The sequence below is a fragment of the Sminthopsis crassicaudata genome, chromosome 3 (genome assembly GCF_048593235.1).
Source record: "Sminthopsis crassicaudata isolate SCR6 chromosome 3, ASM4859323v1, whole genome shotgun sequence".
NCBI classification, from domain to species: Eukaryota; Metazoa; Chordata; class Mammalia; order Dasyuromorphia; family Dasyuridae; genus Sminthopsis; species Sminthopsis crassicaudata.
The window spans coordinates 474915848-474942923 of record NC_133619.1 but is presented as its reverse complement, the minus strand read 5'-3'; the positions used below and the strand labels follow the sequence as shown (position 1 = coordinate 474942923).

General features: G+C 33.5%; 1 protein-coding gene across 2 annotated transcripts in view; it reads left to right on the top strand.

The window, feature by feature from the left end:
- B3GLCT (beta 3-glucosyltransferase) overlaps window positions 1-27076 on the top strand; it is a 135984-nt gene that overhangs the window by 88409 nt on the left and 20499 nt on the right. For both annotated transcript variants that reach the window (XM_074303538.1, XM_074303539.1), the window contains exons 7-11: window positions 860-996; window positions 4507-4570; window positions 8718-8849; window positions 11517-11586; window positions 20351-20464. In XM_074303538.1, coding sequence (XP_074159639.1) covers window positions 860-996; window positions 4507-4570; window positions 8718-8849; window positions 11517-11586; window positions 20351-20464 — 517 coding nt within the window. The remainder of the gene's footprint in view (window positions 1-859; window positions 997-4506; window positions 4571-8717; window positions 8850-11516; window positions 11587-20350; window positions 20465-27076) is intronic.

The following is a 27076-nucleotide window of genomic DNA, read 5'->3' as shown; positions in this document are numbered from 1 at the left end:
TAATGTTTTTATTCACCTCAGTTACATGTAAAACAATTTTTTGCATTTGTTTTTAAAACTTTGAGTTCCCAATTGTTTCTTCCTTCCCCTCACATTGAGAAGGCCTATGTGAAGTTATACAAAACATTTCCATAAAAGTCATGTTGTGAAAGAAAATAGATTTCCCCCCCTCAAAAAAAATAACCCTGAAGAAAAAAAAGTAAACAAAAATGTATGCTTCAGTCTGTATTCAGATATAATCAGTTCTTTCACTGGGTATGGATAGCATTTTTTTATCATAAGTCCTTCAGATTTATTGCTGAGAATAGCAAATTCATTTATAGCCAATCATCCCACAGTATTACAATTACTTTGTATATTGTAAATTTCATTTTCCTTGAGTTCCAAGACTATATGTTGCAGAATAATTGCAGATTTGCTTTGGTATATAGTGTTTCCCTACCTGGAGTTTCGTATACCAATGAAATCACAACTCTAGAATGAAAAAAAACAAAGAAAAAAGAAAAAATATAAGCACAGCCAATGTTGATAACGATTATTTTATGGCCTATTTCAAATCCTAAAGTGATTTCTGAATCATTAAAAAGAGTAAATTTTGTTGAGTATTATTTTAGTATTAATGTGTCCTGATTTTTTGAAAATTGATAAATTATGTATGCTAACTTTCTATTAACTAAAGTACTCTGTTTCTTTACTACATCATAAAACAAAGTGTATTGCATTAGGCTGTAAAATAAGACATTTTGAAAGTTCTGATCCTCTTTCAGCATGTAATATTTTCCACCCCACCTCCCTCCCCATTTATTTTGAATAAACAGTGTAGTAGACGCTTTGATAATGTTGTTAATTTTTCTTACAGGAATGGTTTTTAGGAAAAGCATTACATGATGAACAATCAACAATCATTCACCATTATGCCTTTGCTGAAGATCCTACAATTTTCAAATTTCCTGATTTTGCTGCTGGCTGGGCCCTTAGTTTTCCACTCATAAACAAGTAAGAATGAAAAGGACACTTTTTTGTACAATAATTCTATGATTTTGACTTGTAGATTAGCAAACAAATGACCGTTTTGCCCAAGCAGATTACTGGCATTTTTATAGTGCTTTATGGTTTTCTTTCTTTTCTTTTCTTTTTTTAAAATCTCTTTTATTTAAAAAAAAAACCTTTAATTTTTTTGTCCTATACTTATTGATACCAGACTACCAAAACTGTACCAAATACTCTCCCCAAAAAGTTTTAATTTTCAAAGAGAAAAAAATGAATTATATATGAAACTATGAATCACTAGTTCACAGAGTATGCTTTTAAAAATAGCTTATAATTGTTACTTTCAAAGATTTTCTGCTTGTTTGTATTTCTTACTGTTACAATTTTATTTCCTAATATTCTTTATTTTTGCATTTTTAGAAAATACTTCAATGGCTCTCTTTTCTTTCTTCTTAAAAAAAGAATCACTAGTTCTCCTATTCTCTCAAATACTCCTTCGAGTGAAAAAAGGAAAACTAGAATTCTTATAATAGATAAGTATAGTCAGAGAAAATATCCATACATGCTTCATATCCAAAAATGTGAGTTTCATTTTCATCTTGAATCCATCACCTCCCTGATAGGAGAAATAGATTGCCTGTTGTATCATCTGACCTATAGATTCATGATTAATCATTGTATTGAATTATTAATGAAATATTTTTATACATTTGGGTGACCAATAAGCTATGTTAAAGAATACCAGTACAAATCAACTCCCAGAGACAGCTTTGTTGTTGTTTTTTAAAGAAAATAAATTCGTGTTTTGGGAAAATGGGGAACGTTGATCTTATCACAACTCTCTAAAATTGTAAATTGCAGAGAATGCACCAACCTGCATTGATAGAGGGATTTTCTCTGCCTGGGAATAGAATAGAATAATCTGATATTAGAGAGAAAATTTATTCTAGGTTTTAACTTTGCCTTCTAGTCATCAGGAGCTAGTATTTCCATACTCTGTAAGGGATCCAAGGTGGTCAGGAGAGTGTCCTATGCAGTTGGGGAGAGGATTTGGGATGTAGGAAACAGATTTATGAAACTGGGGAAGGGATCCCTGGTAAAAGTTTCAGGGGGTAGGGAAGGAGTTCTGCTTTTTGATGGGCAGCAGATCAGGTTGTTAGTGATACCTCCATTTTCTAAAGCAGGTGGCAGTAGCAATCTGGTTTTTGTTGTTGTTTTGTTTGGTTTTTGTGGATTATTTTGCAGCTTTTTGGGGTTTAGGTCTTTGGAATTAACAACTGTAGAAGAAGAAGGAGAAAGGAGATAAAGGGGGAGGAGGAAAGAATAGTCACAAGCAGGAGTGATAGAAAAAAACAGTAACATAGGTAATAGAGTTAGAAAGTCAGGTGCCTATATTAATTTCATTGAGGAATTAGAATTTCAGGGTTCATGGAAGAGATCTCAATGGCTATAGTCCATTCCAAATCTGGAAAAGAATCTCTATAAATTACATGTCAAGTGATTATCTAGACTCTGCATAAAGACCTTTAATGAAAGGGCATCCATCACTTCCCTAAACAGCCTGTTCCACTTTTGGACAGCTCTAATTTTTAGAACATATTTTTATCTCTGATATTAAGCCTAATCTTGCTTATTTGCTACTTTTAGCCATGAATCCCTCTAGGAACAAACAGAAACCAGTCAAAATCCTCTTCCATAGAACTGCCTTTAAAATACTTGAAGACTGCTACCCTGTAACTCTTTTAAGTCTTCTCTATGCTAAACATGTCAAGTTCTTTCAATTGATCCTTCTGTAGCACAAGCTTAAGGTCCTTCACTATCTCTATAATTCTCCTATGGATGCTACCCAACTAACCAATGGCCTTTCTGAGATGCATTTAGAATGGAACTCCAAGTAGTCAGGGACTATTGCTACTTTATTCCTAGAAACTCTTATCTCTTTAAATATAGTCTAAGATTGAATTGAAATAGACTTTTCTAAAGTCTAGGGAAACTCCTCATTATTCCCTTCTGCTTAAAAATACTCAGAGAAGGAAATAAGTCTAGCATGATTTTTTCATGATAAAGCCATATTGATCCTTTGCGATTACTGCTTCCTTTTCTAGATGTTCAATAACCAACTGTTTAAAAATATGTTCATTTATTTAAATTAAGGTTATTGGCCTATAATTTGCATGTTCCATTCATTCTGTTCTCTTTTAAAAATCAGGATATTTGCTCTTTGCTAATCCTGGAGTATTTTTTTTTCCCTTAATTATCTTTCAAGTACTGAAAGTGGCTCAGTGACATGTCCGACAGTACTTTCAGCACCTGAAGGTGAAGGTCACGTGGGTTAAATGACTTGAATACATTTAATGCTGCTAACTTCTGTGTGCTGTCTTGTCTTCTTGCTTATTTTGCTTATCAACTCCTATTCCTCATTTGTTATTTTCTTTCTAGTTGAAAGAACTTTATTTTCTTTTAAAAAAGAGAACAGAAGAAAACAAAGTATTGAATTGCTTAATTGAAAGGATGAGGAAGGCTGTATTTGAAAGACACATTTTTATGTCAGTCATTTGTAAATCAGGGAATCCTTATCTATTGATCAACTACTATCCCACAAAATATAAATTGTGATCTATCTTCCATATTGTTATCTTGCATATGTGTAGAATTGAGCTTTGAATAAAATCTTTTTTGACCAAACACGGGGCCAATATGTACTAAACAAATGAACAACAAAAGTTTTGTTATTATTTTAAAAATTTGATACTTTTTTTATACTTTGGGATATGTTGTGAGTAGAAGACATTTAAAATACTATGGCTTCTCATAGATGAGGCCAATGATATATATACATAGTACTATTAAAATAACTAATATCAAAACAGAATTTCTTCTATTTTATGGGAATCATAAAACAGATCAGTGTTTGTTTGTATAGTCCAGTTCATTGTATGAACCTCAGCTTGGAAAGAAAGAAATCGCTTCAAGGAAAAGTAAGATGAGTTTTTTACTTTACCCAGTAGTCTCCCAAACAAACAAAGCAAAAAGCTATATGGGAGTTATCAAAAATTGTAGAACGAATTTTCAACCTTTACCCTTTTTTTCTTTGTTTCCTTCTTTACTTTCTATTTTTCTCCTATAATTCAGTAGAAATACAGCCAAGTTAAAAAAAACACAACATATTGTATAATTTTTCAAAGGCTCCAGTATGTGTCTTTGTAGATGATAAAATTATCTTCATTTTAAAAGTTGGCATTTTGAAGTGTTTTAAATTCAACATTTGTGACATATAATAGTTGGTATTATAATGATAATAAACAAAAGACTTGTATTTCCATTCTCTTAGCATCTTTATAGTGTAATTTTGTCTTATTCTTTTATTCGTTATAAAAGTTTTAATAATAATAAAAAGTCTGCATAATTTTATTTAAACTTTTAAAAATATCCTAAAAGTGTCTTTCTTCTCTTTTTTTGTTTTGTTTTGTTTTGAGTTCTTCACAGAAAGTAAATTTAATTGCCTTTATTTTCCAGGCTTACCAAGAGATTGAAAAGTGAGTCTTTGAAGTCTGATTTTACAATCGATTTAAAACATGAGGTAAGTCATATTCCACTGGGTTGAATGTTTGAGTAATCAAATCTGTGAAGGATTTTGATACTGGAAAAATTCTAAGTTTCTAGTAGTACTTTTCCCCTCATAAGTAGTCAATTCTCAGTGCAGTTAAATGCAGTTTTGAGTTTTTAAAACTGTGAATAAGCCCAGAGGTGAAATATTACATGTAGAGAAATTCCTTTACATGATCCTTATCCTTCTTGATGTTTCTCCAGTTTTTGACCCTTCACCACCTTTTCCTTTTTATCTTTGGTGTAAAGACCTCCTTTGGTTCTTCTTTTACCTGTCTAGTCATTTCTAGATCATCATTTTCCTGCTTAATAAGTGAAGAAATTCTTAAGGCACATTACTCCCTTACTCAAGAATCTTCAGTAGCTTCCTATTACTTCTAGAATAAACCTAGAAACTCCTCCCACCTGCCATTTAAGTTTGGTTTCCAACTGCCTTTTTGATCTTGAATTATATTCTATTTCACCCAAAATCTATTCCACTCAAATTGGCCTGTCAACTATCTATTTCTCTGTGCAACATTCCATTTTCCAGTTCCATTCATTTGTTAGAATGTCTAGCTCTGAGATGTACTCTTTTCATACTTCTGTCTCAGAGAGTTCCATAGATTGACAGTTGTTTGGTTTAGAGATATCTATAGTTTTGACTAGTAATATCTGGAGTTATATATATAGGATCTAAATCAAACAACCCAAGTCAAGGAATGTGGAGCAACTGGGGGGAGGGCGAAGGAGAAGGAAGGAATAAACATTTACTAAAACCTACTATGTGCCAGATGCTGAGCTAAACATTTTATAAATATTATTTCATTTGATCCTTATAACAATCCTACAAGATAGTGATGCTGTTTGAGTGGTCTAGATTAGTGGCTATAAGAGAGTTGTTAATAACCCCTTTTAAATCGGCTGCAGGTTTTAGGAGTGAAAGAATTCACTCATTCCCGAATTATTAGTTTCAAAAATGAAAGTTTATTGTTAGATAGAAATCAGTTTACCAAGAGATTGACTTCTGTAGTGACAGATCTTTGGAAAATGTAGTTTTGCCAGCAAAGGGAGCTACCAAGGTCAATCTGCAAAAGACCTTCTTTGAAGGAAGCTGTTATACTGGGTGTTTTGGTGAGGGCTGGGACAGCCCCAGCAGGTCAGACCCAGTGGAGGCTAGTGGGTGGAGTCCCAAGTTAGCTCTCCTATAAGCTGGATTTCAGTTTGAGCTGGAATTTGAATAGAATAGAAGATCTTTAATTGAATAAGGTTGGAATTCTTTTGCTAAGGACTAGAACCAACTCCACCTAGATAACAGAATGAAACTGTTTGTCTTGTTTCCCTCCAGCGGGGTCCCTTCTTCAATAGGACCTACTATTATTTACTTTTTATAGTTGAGAAAACTGAGATGGGCCAAAGGGAAGTGACTTGGCTAGGATTACTTAACTTTGATGTGTCTGAGGTAGAATTTGAATTCAGTTCTTCCTGATTCCAAGCCTGGCACTCACCATTGTGCCACCTAGTATGAATTTAAAGTAGCTGCATCTTATATTTCCTAACCCTGTGGTTGTACAGGCCATCTTTCTCAAGGCTAATTAGAAGCAAGCAGCTCAGGGAACAGGTGTCTTTGTGTTTTTGGCATAAGTGCAGAGCTACCAGATATCCCTGAGATAAGTTGTATAGCCCATTATTAAATATTCATTACTTCACATCTCCCTGATCATATATTCAATTCTGCTCAAGAGAAACTTGTACTCATTTTTACTGAGCTCACCCACTCAGTCTTGGACTTCTGGCTGACTTTAGATTATTATTTATTCAGCATTTTGTTTTACTATTCATGCAGGCTACTATCTTAAGGCAGACTTTTAATTACAATCTTAAACGTACACACTATGGCAGTTGTGAGGAGTCTCAGAAGTCATTTAGCACAAACCACGCCTGAAAAGGAAAGTAAGAAGATACTGTGGGAAAAAACATAGGATGTGGATCCAGAGGACCCAGATTTTAATCTTGGCTTTGGGGGAAAGTCCCTTTACTTTTCTAATCTTCTTCTGTAAGAAGAAGGGGTCGATTAGATGATCTCTAAGGTTGATGATCAGATGAGATAATATATGTAAGAAGTATTCTGCACAATGACTGGCACATACTTAATACTATTAAAAAATACTTATCCCCCAAATTAAAAAAAAAATGAAAATGAAAAAAACAAACAAACAAAAAAAACCCAAATTAAATACTTATCCTATTCTCTCTCGCACTACTCTCAGGTCCTTTACAGCTTGAAAGCTAGGAACTCACTGTTTTAGAGGTGCAATAATCCCTAGCACAACTGGGCCAGTTTAAAACATCTAGCAATGTCTCATCCTGCATTGGTTCCATCAGGCAGCTAGGTGATATAATGGTTGGAGTGCTAGACTGGAGTCTGGAATAGCTATTAGAATCTAGCCTCAAATACTTATTACTCATTTTATAATGGGCAAATTGTTAAAGCTGTTTTAGTTTCCTCCTCCACAAAATGGGCATGAGGATAGTACCTAAAACCAAAGAATGGTTGAGAGGATAAAACAACACAGTTATTTTTAAAGCAAATTTTAGGCTAACTAGGTGGCACAGTGAATAAACGCTGGACCTAGAGTCAGGAAGACCTGGGTCCAAATTTAGCATAAGACACTTAATAGCTATGTGCTTGTCCAAGTCACTTAATTTTCTTTGCCTCAGTTTTCTCATCTGTTAAATGAACTGGAGAAGGAAATGGCCGACTATCCCAGTATCTTTGCCAAGAAAACATCAAATGGATCCACAGAGTCAGATAATACTGAAAAAATGACTGAACATAAATGCTGGTTTTTATTATTGAATCCAAATATATGGCAGAACATTTATACCTAGCAAATTTCATCTTAATTAGGGTTTGCAATTCTTCCAACTTGTTCTCAAAGTCAGGGTTAACCCTAGGGTACTTCATTAGAAATATCCCTCATCTGGTTATCTATCCATTCATTGATGCTTTTGAAGGTCCTATATAATTCAGAATTCTGACTTCATTTCTCCATCATGAGAAACTTGGTAAAATGCTGTAGGGAAACCCATCTGTATGTACTCTACATGCCTATTACATATACTCTGCCTAACCTGTTTAATAACACTCTCAAGAAAGCGCAGGGTATTAGTATAGTGTGTCTTTGATGACTCATGCTTCTTAGTGGGCACTCACTCCCTTTCTATGGGTTACCAATCCCTCCCTTTAAGATTATGCTCTAAACTTCCACTAGTAATCAAAGTCAAGCCTACTGGCCTTGTTTGAAGAACTCACTTTATCTTTTTTCAAAAAAGATAGATGACAGAATCCAGGCTCCAGAATTTGAGTATTTATCTCATTCATTCTCCTAATATTTTTCAAATACCAGTAATGGTGACTCAACAGTCATATCTATATGTTTTGTTTTTTTTTTTTAATGTCTTAGGAAAAAGTTTATCCTGACCTGGTAACTTGATCTCATGAAAGACAGCTAGTCCTTCTTCCTCCTCTTCTTCTTCCTCTTCCTCTTCCTCTTCTTCTTCCTCCTCCTCCTCTTCCTTCTTCTCTCTCTGTCTCGTCTCTATCTCTGTCTGTCTGTCTCTCTCTCTCTCTCCTTTTCTATTTCCTTGATTATTTTGAGGTTCAAATTGTTATATAGTTCTCAACTTTAAAGATTTTTCCTTAATGAAGAAAATGAAAGCAAAATAAGTGTTGAATGTAGTGGTGAAAGGGAACATGAGCTACTGCTTCCTCTTTTTGATTGCAAATAATTGAGATTGCCAATAAATGCAATTTTCTTTTAAAGAGAAGGTAGCTTGGGGGAAGATGTTAGGTTTTTTGTTGAAGTCTGTGGCTAATGAATTTCTTGTATATATCCTTACTGTGTTTTGATGGGAGTTTTATGGCCTTACAAAACTCATGTATCTATTTGGGAATCCTTTAGTACTCAGAATTCTGGTTTACTGAGAAGACATAACCATAATGTAATTAACAAATAATATAACCAAGTATAATTGGTCTCTTGACCAATGTCAAGATAATTGTTCTTTATGTCCTTTTTTAACTTTATGTATTGTTAATATCTTCCTGGAATCACTGCCAATCATCTGTTTTACAATAGATTGCTCTCTACATTTGGGACAAAGGCAATGGACCACATCTTACCTCAGTGCCTGAATTTTGCACAGATGATATGAGCTCTTCTAAGACTTCTAGTTGTGCTACGATGTTTCATACTTTTCTACCTCTTTGTGTGAGTACCATAGGTAAAATTACCTTATATATTAAATTTATTGAGTGTGCTTCATGCTGTTTTGGCACCTTTGACAACACTATAGATTCAATGAGTCCTAGTAATTATTCACTGATGGTGAACAAATGAGCAGATTCTATGTCTTATCATTAATGTCAACTAAAACTTATTGAGCACTTGTTATAAATTGGTGGGAAGAAGGACACTAGATTTGGGGTCAAAAGATTTCAATGGAAGCCCTAGATCTGCTGCATGACCTTGAGCAAATCACTTAATTACTCTGAGCCTCAGTGTCTTCATCTATAAAATAAGGATTTTTCTTGTATAGTTACATTTGTGAAAAAATATATTTTGTAAACCATAACATTATATTAAAATATATTGAACTATTATTATTATCAAATGAAACATTTCATTTCAATATTCAATTCAAGCATTTATTAAATGTCTCTTGAATATGAATAGTTTTGAATGTAAAAACTTTATTTGGTGGGCAATTAGGAGATGTTGAAGGATTTAACTTTAGACTAGAATGACATGACCATATCCAAAAATAAAGAAAATAAATCTGTAAGCAGAGTGGAAGCTCAGTTGGATATGGAGAGTAGGCATGGAAATTATGAATAGTACTTTGTGTCTATATCATCATATAAAAGATATTCTTCTTCCTCTTCTTTCAAAAAGGCAGCAGGCCACAGTGGATAGAATCAGGAAAATTAGGGATCCAGGCACTCCTCCGAAACCTAGTAATCATAAGGTTACCTTATGACTTCGAAAAATTTGCTGAACTTTTGTATGCCTTAAGATTTTCCTACTAACTAGTAGATAGACTGTGATCCTAATTGGTAAAGTTCTAACACCAAGAGTCCCCCATCCAAAATCTCAAATTCTTTGTATTAGTGATGTCTTATTAACAGAAGAGTCCTTCTTTCACATCTTTCCTTCTAGAAGGAATAAAATGTAAACATCCACCATATACACATTTAGCACCTTGATACAGGTGCACAATGAATACTATATTGCTACTTAAGGAAGGTACTTGAACTCATGTGTTTTTCATGATATTAAGCATTTCCTTAACTATAAGTAGGATTCTGTTTCTGGTGGAAAACTGGCCTTCTGAAAGGCAACAACAACCAAAAAATCATCTATAGAGGATGGTCCTTGCTAACAAATTCAGAATATCTGCCCTTAAAATCAAATGTGCTCAAAACTAGATTCCATATTTGAGAGTGGAACAGACCTTAAGATAATAGTCAGAATAGAATGATGAACTTGGAACCAGAAAAATATGAGTATAAAATCTCTTCAGACTCCACCTGCATGTCTAAGGGCAATTCATTTAACCTCTTTTTGGCATAGTACTGCCTAAAAGGTGGGGAAGAAAATTCTCTATTCTGTATTATATACATAAATCTAACAAAGACAAGAATTTAATTTATGATTATTCTTAATATTTTTTTTTTTTGCCTAGAGAGAAAAATGTTCAAACTTACACTCACCTCATTCCCTTGGATGTTTCTCTTAACACAAGTAATTTTGAAATTCCAATTTATAAGATCTTGAACAAGGAATGCTTTACAATCAATACCAAACAAGAACTCATCTAGAATTTTGGTATCATTTCATTTAACAATTTAACAATAAGAACAATAGTTATTTAAGTTTTGGCACAGCTGAGGAGAATAATGTCATTTCTCTTTGACTACTTTGACTACTAACTGTGTAACCCTGGGCAGTAATTTAATCCTATTTGCCTCAGTTTCCTCATCTGTAAAATGAGCTAGAAAAGGAAATGATAGACTCTAAGAAAACTTCAAATGGAGTCATGAAGAGTGAGACACGACTAAAACTTGCTGAACAACAACCTACTTGAGTTAATTAGAAAGAAGGGAACATGACATTGTTTTGGAATTGATAGTTAAACAAAGGCTGATGAGGTTTCTCTATCACATTTGTCCAAAAAGTTCAGACTAGACTCATTTAAAAATGAATTGTTAATATTTCTAAATGAGGAAGTTTGGAAATGTGGCTTGGTGTCTGCTTCGATTTAGTATGAAGACCGAATGAAATAATATGTGTAAAGTACTTTGCAAATTTCAGAATACCATAACAGTATTAGATGCTATTATCATAATCAATAAACATTGTCCAAATCACATATTTGTAAGAGATAAAGAAATGGGGCCCATATAGAGACTAAATACATTTCTAAAGGTTCTGCTACCAGCTAGCATGGAGCTGGAACAAGAGTCCAGGTCTTCTTTATCTTATTTTCCATTCTCTATTATTCTCTTATTCCATCCTCCAGTCTCCTATTCTAACTCTTCTGACTACAGACTTACATTTAAACAGTTAAATTAATTTTATTGACAATAGGTTTGTAAATATGTTCCTAATTAAAATATGTTCTAGTAAGTGGATCCTGTTTCTAGGCATACTCCATCCTGTTCATTAAAAATGAGAAAAGAGCTACTTTAATTGTTATTAAAATGATGTCCTCCATTCTTTCCCTAAACTTAATTGGGGAGCAGGATTGGGTTCAGTTACATAAAAAGTCACTTTTTATGCGCTTTGGGATAGCTGATGCTTGATTTTATAATATACTTTTAAAAGAAACACTTCAAATTATCAATGTATGAAATTTTTTTTCTTATTGCCTCATAGGGAAATCCAGTGAAGGAGATGGCTGTTTTTGTTGCTGTAAAAACATGCAAGAAGTTTCATGATGACAGAAGTATGTTCTGAATCATTTGTTTTTATTGAATTTTGTAAATGTGCTCCTCTTTTTATAAGGGCACAAGCACAAGAATTAGACAGAAACAAAGGGGGCAACCAGTGAAAAATCTACATTAAACAGTATTTCTCATTGTGATAAGTAAACTAAAAAAATGTTAAACTTTGTGAATATGAATTCATATGAAATCAAAATATGAATTCATAACTCCTTTAAATGCTTGTTAAACCCCATTTTTATTCATAAACTGGAAAGTTTAGAGAATATTTCGTGGGATAATGTAAAGAAAACATTTATAATAACTGTATTATTAGTAAGTGAAATAGAGATAAAAAAGATGAGAAAGGAAGATACTTTATAAAGCAAAAGAGTTCTATTGACTAAGTCTAGAATAGAGAAGACTTTTGGAAAATACAGGTTTTTTGTTGTACTGCCAAGGAGTGCTCTTGAGATGGGCAACATGACATTATGACAAACAATGTTAAAGGCATTGGACTTGGAATCAAATAAGTTAGTTTCTAATCCTAACCTTGCTATTTATTGTCTGCGATCTTGGATAAGTTCCTGTCTGGGCCTCAGTTTTCATATCTTTAAAATGAGGGGGCTGGATAAGATAGCCTCCAAACTCCCTTCTAGATCTAAATCCATCATCCTATCCTTCCTTATATAAGAGGCTTCTTTTTGATTGATCCCCACCCCAAGTTTCTAATGTCTCCCCCTGGAAAATCACCTTGCATTTATTTTGTTTATGCTTATATGTATATATGTTATCTCCACCTAGAGAATGTAAGCTCCGTGAGGGCAGGGATTATTTCATTTTTGCCTTTGTCTTTGTATTTCCAGTGCCTGGCACATAGTAGGTACTTAATAATATTGACAGATTAATTTTTCTCTGAGTATTGAAAACAGTGACAACAGCATAATAATGATAGCTCACATCTGTGTAGCATATTAATGTTTGTAGATTACATATATTATCTCATTTGATTTTCAATATAATACTGTGAAGTAGGGACCCCCACCTCCATTTAATAGATGAAGGAACTGAGGTTTAGCTAAGTGATCAGCCCAGGGTCACACAGCTAATATCAGAGGCAGGCTAGAACCCTAGGTCTTTCTGATTTCAAGTCCAGCACTCTGTCTTAAGCTCCAGCTGAATTAGAAATGGAAGTGCAGACTGCTGGATCTGGCTTCATTGCAATAGATCCCTCTTCCCACATTATGCTGGCTGTCTAGATGCCAGGCTAAAGAAGGTTTGGACAGACCAATACATGTACTGAGCAGAAAATGACAGTCCCATGGCTTTTTTTGAAGCCTCATATCTCCTTCCCCTGATTATTCTGTCTTACAAAGTCAGGTGAGGGGGAAAGCTTTTGCCACACTCAAAATCCTTTTAGAACCATAATTTAAAAAAATAGCTTTTTATTTTCAAAATACATCCAAAGATAATTTTAAACATTCACTCTTGAAAAACCTTGTGTTCCAAATTTTTCTCCTCCCTTCCCCCTAGATAGCAAGTAATCCAATATATGTTAAACGTGCATAGAATCATAATTCTTAATAAAAAAGAACCTAAAATAAGTCTTAGACTAGCAAAATTAAGATGAATCCATATATCTGTTATAATATGCAACATTTTGTTGGCAGGTTATCAGTGTTACATTTCATTGTAAAGCCATAATAACATTTAAGACATTATTAATGTAAGCTTTTAAAAAAGAAGATTCAAAAATGTTTCCTCCTAGAAGCTAAGAGTGTATCCTGCCTGTACACGTACTTTTGCCTTTGTCTATTTAAGCATCATCAGAAATTTCTGGATGACTGGATAAAGGGGATAAGAAATGACATAATACAGCTTGAAATTAGATGGCATTTTGTGAGTGGAATATTGAAAAATGACGCAGTGAAAGACAGGAACCCTATTTCACAAAAACCAAAAATAACCTCACTTTTAGCTTGAAGATGATTTTATTTTTTAAAAAAAGTGGTTATTAAATAAAAGAATATAAAAGCAGGAAGAGTGTGACAAAATGGAAAGAAAATTTACATGGGATTCAGGGACCTGGATTCTAGTCCTGCTTCTGCCAAAGATATGCTCTGTGATCCTAAAGAAATCACTTAATTTTTCTGGAATGCTGGCACTTCATTTATAAAGGGAGTACTCTAACCTAATCAACACTTCTAATAATGTGTAATGCTATGATTATGGGAATTGAATAGACAAACATTTCAGCTCCTAAAGCAACCGAATATGTTGATTTCTATTAACTACTTGGCTCTAATCACAGAGAATAGTAAACATTTGTGATTATTCTGAAACCTGGTTGAATTTCTGTTCAAGTCTGTTGCAAAACTCATTTGAATGTGATACATTTTTTTTTGTTCAAAGAAACATTCCAGTGTGAGAGAATTTTTAATTTTCCTATGACCCTTGAATTTTGTTATAAGCTTTGGTGTTTCCAGTCCTTTACCATCGGAGAAGTGCCATGTTTTCTTCATAAAGATCATGAGCTATTGCTGTGGGGAATAAAGAGAGTGCTATTGCCGTGAAGAACTAAGAGAGAGCACCATTGTGGAAAGGCCGTTGGCTTTGGAGTCATAGTGCCTGGCTTCACACAGGTCTCTGTCACTGGAGACCTGTATCACTGTGGACAAGTCATTTCATCTCTCAGTTTTCCTGTCTATAAAATGGGAGGCTGGATTAGGTAGACACTGGGGTTATTTCCAACTCTATGTCTATGATACCACAAGAAATATGATACAGAGCAGTACAATGTGCATTTACATACACATTTAATACTATTTAATGGCATTGATGATGAGAACATTCTCTCTTTAAGATCAGCTTTAGAAAGCCAGCATTTAGAAGCTCAGAAAAGCCAACTCTTTATTTTCTAAATTAAGGAAGAGAGAATGAAATAAAAAAACACAAAAAACCCCTCAAATACAATTTCAGCTTAGGTTAGGGATATTTGGTTTCCTTTTCTTGCCATCTATTTTGGTAGTGTTATTAATTATTAATGGGCAGGTAGGTGGCAAAATGAATAGAGTACTGCATCTGTAGTCAGGAATACTCATCTTTCTGAGTTCCAGTCTGTCCTCGGACACTTATTTCTGTGTGACCCTGGGCAAGTATATTAACTCTCTTTGCCTCAGGTTTCTCATCTGTAAAATGAGCTGGGAAAGAAAATGGCAAATCTCACTCCATTATCTTTGCCAAAAAAAAAAAAAATCCAAATGGGTTTACAAAGAATCAGACATGAATGAAATGACTGAACAAATTAATGATTAGTAACAAGGAGCTATGAATAAATAGCATGCTAAATTTGAAAGAATACCAACTCTATAGTCAGAGGATCTGGTTTATATCACATTTCCATTGCTTACTACCTGTGTGAGCACGGATAAATCACTACCTTCCTTAAATCTCAGTTTCCTTATCTAAAAATATGGGATTTGAATTAGGTGATTCCTTTTCCAATTCTAATTATATGCTCCTAAGCAGAAAAATTAGATCTTGAATGTCATTGCTTTATTCTGCCCTTGCATATACTGTGATGGAAATGCTGATAAACACAGAATGGCCAAGGAGCAGAGGAGAGAGAAACTATAAGAATGATCAATTCCTCTCCCCCATCCAACTTTAGGGGAGTAGGCACAAGATTATGGAGTAGCGATTGGTTTACTTATTATAGTTTCAATATTATATGTTAAATAATATTTATGTAATGGTGATGATAATTAGCATTTATATAGTTCCTTAAGTTTTGCAAGATACTTCACAAGTACCATTTCATTTGCTCTTCACAACAATTCTGGGAAGAGTATTGTTGTTTATCTCCATTTTCAGATCAGGAACTAAGTCAGACAGACTTTCCCAGGGTCAGACAGTAAATAAATATCTGGTGTAAGATTTCAGTTCAATTTACTCTGTTCCCTAATCAAAGAGGCACTAGTATTCTCTTTCAATACACATTTTCTGGCAATAAAACTATCATTGATGAATATATAAAATATTAACAACTTGTAAGGATAAATTAAACTGCTCTCAAAAAAATTCCATTCTTGTCTTTAATGTATTAATTTGATTTATTTAACACATAAATGGACATGAAGGGAACACAAAATGACATAAATGGAATTCACTTTTTACTTCCTGAGGTAAACTAGCAATAAAGGAGGAAGGCCAGTGTTCAGAAGAAAAAATGTTGTGGAGATTCTCAATACGAAGGAAAAGTAACTTTGATGCAACCAGCCTATTTGAACTCTCTATCTGTGATACTCTGTACCTCTGCTTAAAATATCAAATTTTTATCGACACATACTTTTTAACTTAGCTTAGAAAATCCATATCTACTCCATCTATATAGCAGCATTTCTATTAAGTTCTGAGCAGGGGTAAGGCTTTTAAACAGACTTTTTAAACCTGTATAAGGATAACAAATAGCATTAAATGCTGCAAAATACTATTTTAAATAAGGAAAACGAGTGGAGTTTTTATTCAGCTTGATTCATTGCTCTTGGGTGCAATGTTTTCCATTGTGTAATGGGAGCTGTGAGAAAATTTTAAGAATCTTCTTTACCTTAGCTTTTTTTATGCAGATCATGTGCATGTCTCAAGTATCTGGTAGCAGCCGCTGTTGTTGCTCATTAAATGGTGGGTTGTGATGTGCCATCTTCCTGCTGTCTCCCATCTAATTAAAGAGGCAAAATTGCTACTTATTCAGCCTTCAGTTCCTTTTCACAGCTTCTTGATTTCTTAAATAAATAAATAAATACTTTGTTCTCTTTTAAATTAGGAAAAGGTAGGTAGCTTTACCACTGAGATTTTGCATCACAGAGTAAAATCCACATCAATCTACTGAAACAAACATTAGCATTTTCCCCTCTCTACTTTTCTCTCTTTGATTGAACAATTTGATAGGTAGGCAGGTAATGAACAGTATAGTGTGTGGGTCTTAAATAGGTATATAAAGTTGGGTTACAAGGAACCCAGGTGGAAGACAATTTCCTTGTTAGAAGAAGTAATTAGATTAATAATTGCAGATGAAAGCTAGTTCTTGAGTATTCCCTATGGATTCTGCAGTGGTTGAAGATACAAATTAATTGGAGATGTCACTTTCAATCAGTGGGGCAAAATGATTTTAATCACTTCCATGAATTTATTACCCATATTTAGTGTGTATTCTTATATATTATACACACACATATACACATACATATTTATAAAATGCACATATATATCATACCCACATAGACATATACATATATACATACATGTATATATAGTGTATACTGTATAAACACATGTATATCCCATTGAGAAAATGCCAATCATTTTTAAGTAGGCAGGCAAATGCAAAGAGACTTAACATCATATATAATTAACATAATAATTTCTTCCTCAGTAGATCCAAAGGCTATAATTGATTGCAGGGCAGCTATATAGTACATCTGAGGATTATTTCCATATTTGGCTTAAATCATTTTTGCAGTGAAGCATACAAGGATAAATATGCATGTTGTATACCTCAGAATACTGTTTTGCTCCTTTGGTTAAGGAGCCTCTAAATTCACATGGAAAATATAAGTAATTTATATAGTTGAGCTTTTTCACAATAGAAGTATTTTTTAACCTTCTTAATTGCTTTTACTTTTAGTTATTTTGTTGTAAACTAATATTTCTGAAGAGGCACTCCCTCTTAATTTGATATCTTGATGTGTGAAATGACAAACACTAGCATGATATCACTTAATTGCTGAATTTAATCAAGTTAAATTGAATTGATTGAAAGTGAAATCTATAACTGTAAATTTTTTTTTTCAACATTCAGTCCTTTAGAAATACAGTGATCAGGTAATCTGATAAATACAGTTCTCTAGCCAAGAGCATTAATGATACTTTAATGATACTAATGATAATTGTTCACACCTTTAAAAATTTGGCTAAATTGGAAGACTTCTTATTTCATGTATTGTAGAAGGAAAATCATTCCTCTTGCAGGATGTTACTAATTTCTAGCCTTTCTGGCATTTAATAATTCCTATTTTAAGCAAAAAAAAAGGGGATCTGAGAAAGAGAACTGTCCTAAGATATTGTTACCTACTATTTAAAACTCCAGCAGGGAGAATGTAGTTGGATGTAGGTGTTTAGGGAGGAAAGTCAACCTTGATTTTTATTTCAGTTTTATTTGAATCTGCTCATTGGTGGAGAGTTACCCATCCTGATTAGTTATCAGAGCAAAAAGGAACTGAAGGCTAAAGGCCAAGGAAAATGAATGCACAATTTGTACACCTTTCAAGAACACATGTTGAAGACTGAGGGAAATTCTTGACTTTTCCTCACAGCTTCTTCCAGTGTTATACAATGGAGGATATCTTACCCAAGAGTGTGAACATATAGTGACTGCATGCTCCTGAGAGCCCTATTTTATGGTAAGTCATTTTCTTTATTATATGCAAAAATAATCTGCCAATTCAGTGTCCTGGTTAAGATTTTAATTGTACAGGGTTTTGGAAGGTGAGAATAAAATGAAGATTTTCATGGCAACCCTATCTTGTCTTTAATTTAATATACCTCTTACTAAAGTAAAAACATGTGTGTACTATATCTTCTGTGACTATGGAAAAATCATAAGACCATATCTGGCATGAAGATTACTTTAGCATTTTAGGATTGAGCACTTTAATATTAATTCATTCATTGATTCAACAAGCATTTTTTAAAAGATACTATGTGCCAGGCCCTATACTAGGAGCTTGAGATACAAAGGCAATTACAAAACAGTCCCTGTCTGCAAGGAATTTACTTTCCACTGGAAATAACATTTAAGCAAATAAGCAATTGCAAAATATATGCAAGGTAAGTATGAAATAATTTGGGGGCGAGGGAGCATTCAAAATAGGGGAATTAAGTGAGGTGATATCTGAGGTAAGCCTTGAAGGGAATTCAAGAATTGTTGGAACCTAAAAATTTCTTGGCAGTTGAGTCAATCAGTTGTTGGAGTTAAGAAGGGATAATATTCTGGTTATGAGAGATGCAAAGCACAGGTATAGGAAATGGAAAGTCACATATGGGGCAAAAGTCTGACATAATATGTGAGAGGGAGTGATGTGTAATCAGCCTGGAAAAATAAGTCAAAACCAGACTGTGAAGAACTTTAAATGCCAAACAGAGGATCTGCATTTTGTCCCAGATGTTAGGGAACCTCTGGAGTGTTTTGAAGAAGGGAGTAACATAGTTTTGAGCTTCAGAAACATCAGTTTGACAGCTATATGGAGAATAAATTCCCAGGAGAAAGACTGAAGGGAAAAGGTAAATGATTTAGACTGTGTGTGTGTGTGTGTGTGTGTGTGTGTGTGTGTGTGTGAGAGAGAGAGAGAGAGAGAGAGAGAGAGAGAGAGAGGGGTGGGGTGGGGACAGAGGGGGGAAGATAGAGACACACAGAGACAGAGATAGAGATACAGACAGAGAGGAGAGACAAAAGAGACGCAAAGAGAGAGAGAGAGAGAGAGAGAGAGAGAGAGAGAGAGAGAGAGAGAGAGAGAGAGAATTAATGAATGAATCAAAGTTACCATGTTGTGAGTAGAAGGAGATAACTGCAAGAGATGTTGTGAAAGCAAAACCAGCAAGATTGTCAACTGATTAAATGGGATGGGAAAAGGGGGATTGGAAAGGGAAGCTTTGAGAACCACGATAAAATTGCAGATTTAGAGGTTTGAAGATCTGCAGGTTTGCAAATTTGAAAAGGATGGTAGTGTCTTCAACCAAAATAGAGAAATCAGGAATCAAGGAATCAAGACAACTTTTTTTTTCCTTTTTTTTTTTTCCTGAGGCTGGGGTTAAGTAACTTGCCCAGGGTCACACAGCTAGGAAATGTTAAGTGTCTGAGATTAAATTTGAACTCAGGTCCTCCTGAATTCAAGGCTGGTGTTCTATCCATTGTGCCACCTAGCTGCCCCTCAAGACAATTTTTAGGGGAAAAGATAATGAGTTCCATTTTGGAGAGATTGAGTTTGAGGTGCTTACGCAAGAGATGTCCAGCAGGCAGTTGGTGATAAAGCACTGGAATTTAAAAATGAAAAAAAAAAAAAAAAAAGATGAGTGCTAGATATGGACATTTGAGAGTTCCACCAATCAAAAAATATTTATTAAATATTTACTATGTGCCAGATACCATATTAAGCCTTAGATGTACAAGGAAAAGCAACAACAAAAATAAGTCTCTGTTCTCTTGCTGTCTGATGGGGGAAGCAATATGCAAGCAACTCTGTAAAAACAAGATATATACAGAATACTTAAGGATAATCTCAGAAGAAAACACTAAGATTAGCTTAAAACAACATAACAATTTTTTAAAGCTGTGCTAAAAATGATGGCTTAAAAAGTAGATTTTAAATTAACATTTTTTGTGGGGAAGAAAAAGATTAATTTAAATTTGAGCTTTACATATGACACTGTGATGTAATTGGACTAGGATTTCATATAGGGAAGTAAATGCATTTATCATCATAAAGGCAGAACTTATTGCCCAGAGAGGTTTTGAACATGTTGATCAGGAAGTGGATTTTAATCATGTCCTGTCATCCCATTCAATGATAAGTTTTTCTCAAGGTAACAAACAAGCTCATAGTACTAGGACATCTTAAGGACAAGTGGCCATCTTACTGCCTTATAGGTGCTAAAATTCTGAGTTGCTTCTGCTGCCTACACATTTAAGCATACTATTGTAATCTCTTTTTCTCTCTAACTTTTCCTCCGCAGTACCTATTGTAAAGCAGACTTGGGAAAGTCAGGCAAGTCTTATTGAATATTACAGTGATTATTCAGAGAGTTCAATTCCAACTGTTGATCTGGGAGTACCTAATACAGAAAGAGGTGAGCACTTAATTTTATTAGTGCTTTTGTAAGAGGTATTTCATTCCATAAATGTGATAATTAAGGAAAATGTTTATTCTCTAAGTAGATCATAATTCCACCTTAAAATATTTTTAATATAGTTTTTTTTTTTTTTTTTTACAAATTATATACATGGGTAATTTTACAGCATTGACAGTCGCCAAACCTTTTGTTCCAATTTTTCCCTTCCTTTCCCCCCACCCCTTCCCCCAGATGGCAGGTTGACCAATACATGTTAAATATGTTAAAGTATATATTAAATACAATATCAGTATACGTGTCCAAACAGTCATATTGCTGTTCAGAAAGAATTGGACTTTGAAATAGTATACCATTAGCCTGTGAAGGAAATCAAAAATGCAGATGGACAAAGGTAGAGGGACTGGGAATTCTATGTAGTGAGTGGTTCACAGTCATCTCCCAGAGTTCTTTCTCTGGGTGTGGCTGGTTCAGTTCATTACTGCTCTATTGGAGCTGATTTGGTTCATCTATTTATTGAAGAGGGCCACATCCATCAGAATTGATCATCATATAGTATTGTTGTTGAAATATATAATGATCTCCTGGTCCTGCTCATTTCATTCAGCATCAGTTCAGCAACAGATAGCATGTTACTTACAAAACAGTAATATTCCATAATATACGTATGCCACAATTTATTCAACCATTCTCCAAATGATGGACATCCCCTTAGTTTCCAGTTTCTGGCCACTACAAAGAGGGCTGCCACAAACATTCTTGCACATGCAGGTCCCTTTCCCTTCTTTAAAAATCTCTTTGGGATATAAGCCCAATTGTGACACTGCTGGGTCAAAGGGTTTGATAACTTTTTGGGCATAGTTCCAAATCATTCTCCAGAATGGCTGGATGTATTCATAATTCCACCAACAATGTAGCATCAGTATTCCTGTTTTCCCACATCCCCTCCAACATTGCGCATTATCTTTCCCTGTCATTCTAGCCAATCTGACAGGTGTGTAGTGGTATCTCAGAGTTGTCTTAATTTGTATTTCTCTGATTAATAATGACTTGGAGCATCTTTTCATATGGCTAGAAATAGTTTCAATTTCTTCGCCTGAGAATTGTCTGTTCATATCCTTTACCATTTATCAATTGGAGAATGGCTTGATTTCTTGTAAATTAGAGTCAATTCTCTATATATTTTGGAAATATATTATGTCTAGGTCATGAACCCATTTTGACCTTATCTTGGTGTACAGTGTTAAGTGTGGGTCAATGCCTAGTTCTGCCATACTAATTTCCAATTTTCCCAGCAATTTTTGTCAAAGAGTGAGTTCTTATCCCAAAATCTGGGATTTGGGGGTTTGTCAAATTTGTTTGTCAAACACTAGATTATTAATGTTATTGACTGCTTTCTCCTTTGAAGCTAACCTGTTCCACTGATCAATTATTCTATTTCTTAGCCAATACCAAATGGTTTTGGTAACTGTTGCTTTATAATATAATTTTAGATCTGGTACTTCATTTTTTTTTTGTTTTTTTTTAAAATTAATTCCCTTGAAATTCTTGACCTTTTGTTTTTCCATATGAACTTTGTTGTGATTTTTTTCTAGGTCATTAAAATAATTTTTTGGAAGTCTGATTGGTATAGCACTAAATAAATAGGTTAGTTTAGGTAATATTGTCATCTTTATTATATTTGCTTGCTCTATCCAAGAGCATTCAATATTTTTTCCAATTGGTTAGATCTGACTTAATTTGTGTGGAGAGTGTTTTGTAGTTTTGCTCATATAGTTTCTGATTTTCCTTGGAAGATAGATTCCTAAATATTTTATACTATCTGTAGTTACTTTAAATGGAATTTCTCTTTGTAACTCTAACTGTTGGATTTTGTTAGTGATATATAAGAATGCTGATGACTTATGTGGGTTTATTTTGTATCCTGCAACTTTGCTAAAGATGTGGATTATTTCTAATAGCTTTTTAGTAGAATCTCTGGGGTTCTCTAAGTATACCATCATATCATCAGCAAAGAGTGATAATTTGGTTTCCTCTTTACCTATTCTAATTCCTTTAATCTCTTTCTCAACTCTTATTGCCAAAGCTAGCATTTCTAATATAATATTGAATAGTATTGGTGATAGTGGACAACCTTGTTTCACTCCTGATCTTATTGGGAATGGTTCCAGTTTATCCCCATTACATATGATACTTACTGATGGTTTGAAATAGATGCTACTGATTATTTTAAGGAAAAGTCCATTTATTCCTATACTCTCAAGTGTTTTTAATAGGAATGGATGTTGGATTTTATCAAATGCTTTTTCTGCATCTATTGAGATGATCATATGGTTTTTGTTACTTTGGTTATTAATATGGCCAATTACACTGATAGTTTTCTTAATATTGAACCAGCCCTGCATTCCTGGTATAAATCCTACTTGATCATGATATATTATCCTGGGGATGATTTTCTGTAGTCTTTTTGCTAATATCTTATATCTTATATAAGATTTTAGCATTAATATTCATTATGTATATTGGTCTATAATTTCTCTGTTTTCAGCCTACCTGGTTTAGTTATCAGTACCATGTCTGTGTCATAAAAGGAATTTGGTAGGACTCCTTCATTCCCTATTTTTCTAAATAGTTTATATAGCATTGGAGCTAAATGTTCTTTAAATGGTAAAATTCACATGTAAATCCATCTGGTCCTGGGGAATTTTTCTTAGGAAGTTGATTAATAGCTCATTCTATTTCTTTTTTCTGAAATGGGACTATTTAAGCAATTTACTTTCTCCTCTATTAATCAGGGAAGTTTATATTTTTGGAAATAGTCATCCATTTCACTTAGATTGTCAAATTTATTGGCATAAAGTTGGGCAAAGTAACTCCTTATTACTTCATCTAATTTCCTTTGGTGGAAAGTTCTCCTTTTTCATTTTTAAGACTAATAATTTGATTTTCCTCTTTCCTTTTTCTGATCAGATTTACCAAAGGAACCAACCCTTAGTTTTATTTATTAGTTCAATAATTTTTTTTACTTTCAATATTATTAATTTCTCCTTTTAATTTTAAAATTTCAAGTTTAGTGTTTGGTTGGGGGTTTTAAATTTGGTCTTTTTCTAGCTTTTTAAGTTGCAAGCCCAATTCATTGATCTTTTCTTTCTCTAAGTAAGCCTCTAAAGATATAAAATTCCCCTTATTACCACTTTGGCTGCATTCCACACATTTTGGTATGATATCACATCGTTGTCATTATCCTGAGTGAAATTATTGATTGTGTCTGTAATTTGCTGTTTCACCCAAACATTCTTTGCACCTTAAAAATTTTTACCTTACACATTTTCCTCTCTCTTCATGGCTTCTTTAAGCATTACCTTTATGTTTATAAGAGCATCAAGATGGCAGCAAGACTGCACATTCAATTCATTGAATTGATAATTCATTGAATCTAGAGTTCAATTCTGGACATTTCAGTTACTTACTAACTATGTGATCCTGGACACATTTTAGTCCTATTTATCTCAATTATGTATCATATGCATGAGCTGTAGAAAGAAATGGCAAATCACTACAATATCTTTGCAAAGATAATTCTAATTGGATTCATGAAGTAATTGAACAGCAACAAATTATATCAACCACAAAGGATTATTTATATATTCCCAATAGTTTTTCTGTAGACCATAATTAATGTAGTTGGAGTATATGAAAATTGTACCTATATAAGACTTAGTTTTATTCGTACATATATATATATATATATATATATATATATATATATATATATATATTTGCTTATGTCTATGTTCAGCCACATTATATATATATACACATATATTATGTATATATCCATATCATGATTGAAAAAAAATGAGGTCTTATTAGGCATTCCAGCTATCAGATACTAAATATACTACACATAGATTGCCACTTTTCAAGACGTTAAATTAAAATGATAGTATTATCTGTTACTTTGTGAAGTTAACAATTATGCTTTCTAAGCCCCAGGGATCATGTTGCTGAAGTTCTAGGGATCCACCACCAGAGGGCAGTCTCACTTACTTTGATTTCTTCAGACTTGCTAGCCATTTAGTTCCATAAATTCAGTTTGTAGAACATAGACAAAGCCAAACTTTTTAGCAATTGAACATTTTCTTAGCGACAAAGCTTCACATTACACAGATAATACTTAGTAGATATCTGAAACAGATTGAAAAAAATTGGAATAATAGTTTTTAAAGAAACATAAAGATCTTTGATGAAAATATGAATAGTTAGTTTTGTAGAGCTTAACCTTGGTGTACTCTGAGCTATCTTAACAGTCTCATCAATTCTCTCCTTTTCTCCATGGTCAGAAACCGCCATCATATTCATATTTAACATTGTAACTTTTGAGAATTTCAAGATCCACCTGAGCTCCGAAGCTGCTATCAGCTTTGGCGATGGATAAAGTAGATGTTTGGACTTTTAGTGGCCTGAGAACATTAGTACTTCTCTGTTTCCTGAATTTTTCCTGATAAGTTATCATATTATAGCCTACTCCTTCTAACTCAGGATGTCTTAGTAGGCACCTAACCTAATGATTTAGCTAATGCTTTTTATCTAAATTTACCTTTGACTAATTTGAGAAGTATCAGATAAAATTACACTGAAGGATCTTCAAGCCAACACTTATCTCTGGATTTTTCCTACTTCCAGTCAGATTGGGGGAAGTAGAAGAGAATAGTAAGGTATTTCTTCTTTTTTGTTATACTTATGACCAAAAGCACTACAGCCTTCAGTCAAATCAGTCTCACATTTTCCTTCTTTTTCCAAAGGAATCTATATTTTGTAATTCCTATTCCAAATACTACTTTTTAGCATGTTAGCTTGAGTTCATTTATTTACTGAATTAATACCATTTTGTTCTTGTAAATAGATGTACTTATCAGATCTTTGGAGAAGGGAGGAATTTATGACCAAAAAAGAACTAGAGAACATTATGAAAAGCAAAATGGGACAAATTTTATTGCATTATATTGAAGTGTTTGCATAAGCAAAACCAACAGAAACAAGATTAAAAGGGAAGTACAAAGCTGGAAAAAATTCTTTACAGCCAATGTTTCTAATAAAGGTCTAATTTCTAAAATACATAAAGAACTGTGCCAAATGTATAAGAATACAAGTCATTCCCCAACTGATAAATGGTCAAAAGATGTGAACAGACAATTTTCAGATGACGAAATTAAAGCCATCTAAAGTCATATTAAAAAATGCTCTAAATAACTATTGATTAGAGAAATGCAAATTAAAACAACTATGAGATACTACTTCATACCTCTCAGATTAACTAAGATGACAGGAAAATATAATGACAAATGTTGGAAAGGTATGGAAAAACTGGGACACTAATGCATTGTTGGTGGAGTTGTGAAATGATCCAACCATTCTGGATTGTAACTATGCCCAAAGGACTATCAAACTGTGCATACCCTTTGACCCAGCAGTACCATTACTGGGATACTGTGATTATGCCAAGTAAATCATAAAGGAGGGAATAGGAACCACATGTGCAAAAATCTTTGTAGTAGCTCTTTTTACGGTAACAAAGAATTGGAAAAATGAGTAGATGTCCATCAACTGGGGAATGGCTGAATAAGCTGTGGTATATGAAGGTAATGAAATATTATTGTTCTATTAAAAATTATGAACAAGGTGATTTTAGAAAGACCTGAAAAGATTTATATGAACCGATGCTAAGCAAAACAAGAAGAACCAGGAATACATTATACACAATAATAGCAAGAACATGCAATAATCAATTATGAAAGACTTGATTCTTCTCAATGCTTCAGTGATCCAAAGCAATCCCAAAACACACACTTTGGTCAGAAAATGCCATCTCCAGAAAAATAACTATTGAGATTGAATGTAAATCAACACAGCCTATGTTCACTTCTTTTTTGTTTTTTGTTTTTTTTTGTTTTTGTTTATCCTCTCTAGTGGTTTTTTCCTTTTGTTCTGATTTTTGTCTCCTAATATGATTTATAAAGCATTGTATATTAAAAATTAATTAATTAAAACCCCTAATAAATAAATAAATAACATATACATATATGGCCTATAGTAACCCTATGTAACCCTATGGCCTATAGAGGGCAGGTTTTAAACAGATTGTGACTTTCTTAAGAACAATAAAATGTGCTTTAACTCTCCGATAGATTCAGTAAAATATTGATTATTAAAGACTCTGGCAAGGCATCAGTGTTGAAGTTTTGAATATCAGTTAGTTTGCTGTAGATATGATGAAAATGTGGTTAATAGTGTACCATATAATCGGTTATACAACATATATTTAGTACATATATATATATATATGTGTGTGTGTGTGTGTATATATATATATATAATGATTCCATTTTGATATATCTTTTGTATTTTTTTTTCCCTGAGGCTGGGGTTAAGTGACTTGCCCAGGTTCACACAGATAGAAAGTGTTAAGTGTCTGAGACCAGATTTTTCCTGAATTCAGGGCTGGTGCTCTATCCACTGTGCCACCTAGCTGCCCCCTATCTCTTGTATTTTAAAAATAATATATGTTAAAATGATCGAGCTATCTTTTTTAAACCAGACGGTTGAATGGCT